Genomic DNA, 6,000 nt, shown 5'->3' with positions numbered 1-6,000 from the left:
AGTTCACACTCCCCTGCGCGACCCCCCCCCCTCTAAGGTTATTGTTTGCACCCCCACGCTAATCATTGTTTGTCTCCGTACACCCCAATCTGTAGTAGTGATTGTGCAGAATGCACCAAAGAATCCAGGGCAGGTTCTGATACCTTTCATTGGAGTGACTGGAAATTATATGTACAGACTTCTGCACTACACGAGAATGATCTGCTCCACACTGACTGCATGCACCTCTGCTCTATATCATAACCTCAGCTCCATAGCATCTGCATGCACCTCTGCTCTATATCATAACCTCAGCTCCATAGCATCTGCATGCATCTCTGCTCCACACTGACTGCATGCACCGCTGCTCTATAGCATAACCTCGGCTCCATACCATCTGCATGCACATCTTCTCCACACTGACTGCATGCACCTCTGCTCTATATCATAACCTCGGCTTCACACAATCTGCATGCACCTCAGGTATAAATCATAATCTCGGCTCCACACCATCTGCATGCACCTCAGGTCTATATCATAACCTCGGCTCCACACCATCTGCATGCATCTCAGGTCTAAATCATAATCTCGGCTCCATAGCATATGCATGCACATCTGCTCCACACTGACTGCATGCACCTCTGCTCTATATCATAACATGGGCTCCATACCATTCTGCATACACATCTGCTCCACACTGACTGCATGCACTCCTGCTCTATATCATAACCTTGGCTCCATAGCATCTGCGTGCACATCTGCTCCACACTGACTGCATGCACTTATGCTCTATATCATAACCTTAGCTCCATAGCATCTGCATGCATCTCTGCTCCACACTGACTGCATGCACCTCTGCTCTATATCATAAGCTCGGCTACATACCATCGGCATGCGTCTCAGGTCTAAATCATAATCTCGGCTCCATAGCATCTGCTTGCACATCTGCTCCACACTGACTGCATGCACCTCTGCTCTATATCATAACCTCGGGCTCCATACCATCTGCATGCACATCTGCTCCATACCATCTGCCATGCACCTCTGCTCTATATCATAACCTCGGCTCCACACCATCTGCATGCACATCTGCTCCACACTGACTGCTTGCACCTCTGCTCTATATCATAACCTCTGCTCCATACCATCTACATGCACCTCTGCTCTATATCATAACCTCGGCTCCACACCATCTGCATGCACCTCTGCTCTATATCATAACCTCGGCTCCACACCATCTGCATGCACCTCTGCTCTATATCATAACCTCGGCTCCACACCATCTGCATGCACATCTGCTCCACACTGACTGCTTGCACCTCTGCTCTATATCATAACCTCTGCTCCATACCATCTGCATGCACATCTGCTCCACACTGACTGCATGCACCTCTGCTCTATATCATAACCTCGGCTCCATACAATCTACATGCACCTCTGCTCTATATAATAACCTCTGCTCCATACCATCTGCATGCACCTCTGCTCTATCTCATAACCTCGGCTCCACACCATCTGCATGCACCTCTGCTCTATATCATAACCTCGGCTCCACACCATCTGCATGCACCTCTGCTCTATATCATAACCTCGGCTCCACACCATCTGCATGCACCTCTGCTCTATATAATAACCTCAGCTCCATACCATCTGCATGCACCTCTGCTCTATATCATACCTCGGCTCCATACCATCTGCATGCACCTCTGCTCTATATCATAACCTCTGCTTCATACCATCTGCATGCACCTCTGCTCTATATCATAACCTCGGCTCCATACCATCTACATACACATCTGCTCCACACTGACTGCATGCACCTCTGCTCTATATCATAACCTCGGCTCCACACCATCTGCATGCACCTCTGCTCTATATCATAACCTCGGCTCCACACCATCTGCATGCACCTCTGCTCTATATCATAACCTCGGCTCCACACCATTTGCATGCACATCTGCTCCACACTGACTGCTTGCACCTCTGGTCTATATCATAACCTCTGCTCCATACCATCTGCATGCACATCTGCTCCACACTGACTGCATGCACCTCTGCTCTATATCATAACCTCGGCTCCATAGAATCTGCATGCACCTCTGCTCTATATAATAACCTCGGCTCCATACCATCTGCATGCACCTCTGCTCTATATCATAACCTCGGCTCCACACCATCTGCATGCACCTCTGCTCTAAATCATAACCTCGGCTCCACACCATCTGCATGCACCTCTGCTCTATATCATAACCTCAGCTCCACACCATCTGCATGCACCTCTGCTCTATATCATAACCTCGGCTCCACACCATCTGCATGCACCTCTGCTCTATATCATAACCTCGGCTCCACAGCATCTGCATGCACCTCTGCTCTATATCATAACCTCGGCTCCACACCATCTGCATGCACCTCTGCTCTATATCATAACCTCAGCTCCACAGCATCTGCATGCACCTCTGCTCTATATCATAACCTCAGCTCCATAGCATCTGCATACACATCTGCTCTATATCATAACCTCGGCTCCACACCATCTGCATGCACCTCTGCTCTATATCATAACCTCGGCTCCACACCATTTGCATGCACATCTGCTCCACACTGACTGCTTGCACCTCTGCTCTATATCATAACCTCTGCTCCATACCATCTGCATGCACATCTGCTCCACACTGACTGCATGCACATCTGCTCTATATCATAACCTCGGCTCCACACCATCTGCATGCACCTCTGCTCTATATCATAACCTCAGCTCCACAGCATCTGCATGCACCTCTGCTCTATATCATAACTTCAGCTCCACACCATCTGCATGCACCTCTGCTCTATATCATAACCTCGGCTCCACACCATCTGCATGCACCTCTGCTCTATATCATAACCTCTGCTCCATACCATCTGCATGCACCTCTGCTCTATATCATAACCTCAGCTCCATAGCATCTGCATGCACCTCTGCTCTATATCATAACCTCTGCTCCACACCATCTGCATGCACCTCTGCTCTATATAATAACCTCGGCTCCACACCATCTGCATGCACCTCTGCTCTATATAGTAACCTCAGCTCCACACCATCTGCATGCACCTCTGCTCTATATCATAACCTCGGCTCCACACCATCTGCATGCACCTCTGCTCTATATCATAACCTCGGCTCCACACCATTTGCATGCACCTCTGCTCTATATAATAACCTCAGCTCCATAGCATCTGCATGCACCTCTGCTCCACAGTTGCTACATACACTTCTACTCCATATCATTAGTCTGTGCTCGATACTGTCTTAATATGCCCCCCACTGCTCCATATCATCTACATAGGCCTTCACTCTTTCTAAACATCTGCTCCATGACATATTAATCCATCTCTTTCTTAAATTATTTATGTATGCCTCTATTCCACGTCATCCGTATAAAACTCTGATTCACATTTTCATTCAGATACTCGTGGATTGGATATCATCTACCTGTCTATACCCACATTTGCAACATATTGTCAATAATCACCTCTGCTCCAAACAGTCTTTGCACATCTCTGTTCCATATTATCTTGGTGCATCTCCACTGTGTATGGACTACATAGTCCAATTTTCATATTGGGGCTCATTACGAGATCGGTGGTAAACCGCCGGTGCCCCCGGCGGGTTGCCACCACCCTGTAAAACCGAATCCGCCGCCTGACTTCCCAGTGCCACGGGGACATTACAAGTGCTGGATTTGGTAAGTCCCCATTCCCATTGAGACCCATAGAACTCCATGGGAGTGGGGAGACGGAAGCAGGAAGCACCGGCACCGTTGCTAACAGTGCTGGCCATTCCGTGACGAATCGGCCTACCGGGGCCACTGTGCCCGGCAGGGTCAGACCTGTCGGGCGCAGCAGCCCCGGCAGGGAGACACGTAGTGTGGCGGTCCAGAAACAAGGGTGCCCGTGAGCTTACCGGCACCCTTGTTTCCGGACCGCCACCCTTGTTATGAGGCCCATTGTCTGCATACACCTTTCCTTCAAATGATCTGTACATGTTTTGCTCCATACTGGCTCTACACACTTCTGCTCCACATATCTTATCATATGATGCACCTATATGTCTGCTCTATAATGTCTGGTAGACCTCTGCTCCATAGCACTGTACAAGTATTTTCTTCCATGAAGCTTTGCTTGCCAATAACGGGGATTACAAAACAAAAGAGGTGATGGCTGGAAGGTTTGAAATAAATCCTAACCTCTGGCATTGCTCTTGGCAACCCTCCAGACCATAGTATTCGCGAGAAAGCACCTGTCTGACTGTCGGTGCCTGGCATGCTGAGAGGCTGGTGGAGAAAGCTCCCGGCTGCCGGTGCCCTCTGCCTGGCTGGCATGCTGAGAGGCCGGTGGAGAAAGCTCCCGGCTGCCGGTGCCCTCTGCCTGGCTGGCATGCTGAGAGGCCGGTGGAGAAAGCTCCCGGCTGCCGGTGCCCTCTGCCTGGCTGGCATACTGAGAGGCCGCTGGAGAAAGCTCCCGGCTGCCGGTGCCCTCTGCCTGGCTGGCATACTGAGAGGCGGGTGGAGAAATCTCCCGGCTGCCGGTGCCCTCTGCCTGGCATACTGAGAGGCGGGTGGAGAAAGCTCCCGGCTTCCGGTGCCCTCTGCCTGGCTGGCATACTGAGAGGCGGGTGGAGAAAGCTCCCGGCTGCTCGTGCCCTCTGCCTGGCTGGCATACTGAGAGGCGGGTGGAGAAAGCTCCCGGCTGCCGGTGCCCTCTGCCTGGCTGGCATACTGAGAGGCGGGTGGAGAAAGCTCCCGGCTGCCGGTGCCCTCTGCCTGGCTGGCATACTGAGAGGCTGGTGGAGAAAGCTCCCGGCTGCCGGTGCCCTCTGCCTGGCTGGCATACTGAGAGGCTGGTGGAGAAAGCTCCCGGCTGCCGGTGCCCTCTACCTGGCTGGCATGCTCAGAGGCTGATGGAGAAAGGACCTGGGTGACTGCCGGTGCCAGGCTGGCATGCTTTTTTTTGTTAATTCTTTTAGACTTCCCAATGAAGAATTATTATTCTTTTTCTTTTCTTTTCAAATGATTATCTTTTGGTCCTGGCATCCCGTCTCCATTTTTATTTTCTTTGCTAAGAATGTTATTAAATGTGCTTTTTTAATTCTCATTTACTATTAGAGAAATGTTACCTTCAGTATATTTTGGATAGTTCTAGTCTTGTTAAAATTCACAGCAGAGTCCAGTGAGGGTTCAGGAATTCCCCAAACATATGTATGAGCCGAAGTTACTCGTAATGCATTTCATTGGGGATTTGTGTGCACGTGATTCTCGCAGTCTGGCAACTTGGCTGGCTGGTGTGGTTGCTAGGTTGTCAAGCTCAGATCTTATTGTTGAGTTGCGTGACCTCCAACCTACGTTATCGTTCTTATCTTTATAGACAATTGTAAGGTAAGTGTCTTCCACTAAAAAGTGCACAATAAAAGACGACCTGTCTAATGTTTGGCCTTATATGGGTCTTTCCTCGTGGTAATATCTGTGGTAAACTGTGTGTGGGGGCGCGGTCTTAGATTGGCACTCGTCCTAGCAGATTCTGTGTGTTCCCCCAATATCTGGTGTGTGTCCAAGGCCTGCCAGTATCTGGCTCTCTCCTCTAGAAGCTCCTGCTGTGTGCTCTGTCTTCACACCCTCACGCCTGTCTTTTTGATGCAGGTTGTGGCGTAGGCGGGAATCGAGAGCGCATCATTGGTGGCCTCAGCACGCCCATCACCAAGTATCCATGGCAATGCAGCCTCCAGTACCAAGGAAGCCATGTCTGCGGCGGAAGCATCCTCAGCCCATGGTGGATTCTCACAGCAGCCCACTGCTTCCAGGGGTAAGTCAAGAAGGGGTCTGCTAAGATCCACCCCAGAAACAAGAACAGTAGAAACACAGCATCAATGCACATATGGACGCGGGATTATATAGGATGATCTCCGCCCCTGTTCAACATCCCTGCACATATGGCAATGCAGGTGTATATTATCCACACCCGCTGCACCATGCACATCATCAA

General features: G+C 50.2%; 1 protein-coding gene across 1 annotated transcript in view; it reads left to right on the top strand.

The window, feature by feature from the left end:
• TMPRSS4 (transmembrane serine protease 4) overlaps window positions 1-6,000 on the top strand; it is a gene marked incomplete in the record, with an annotated part of 83,066 nt that overhangs the window by 42,460 nt on the left and 34,606 nt on the right. The window contains 1 exon segment of the mRNA XM_069614455.1: window positions 5,658-5,820. Within this exon segment, the coding sequence (XP_069470556.1) occupies window positions 5,658-5,820 (163 nt within the window).

The sequence above is a fragment of the Ambystoma mexicanum genome, chromosome 9, assembly GCF_040938575.1.
Source record: "Ambystoma mexicanum isolate Mex_15411 chromosome 9, UKY_AmexF1_1, whole genome shotgun sequence".
NCBI classification, from domain to species: Eukaryota; Metazoa; Chordata; class Amphibia; order Caudata; family Ambystomatidae; genus Ambystoma; species Ambystoma mexicanum.
Note: the sequence above shows the minus strand (reverse complement) of the source record. Positions and strands in the feature narration are given on the sequence as shown.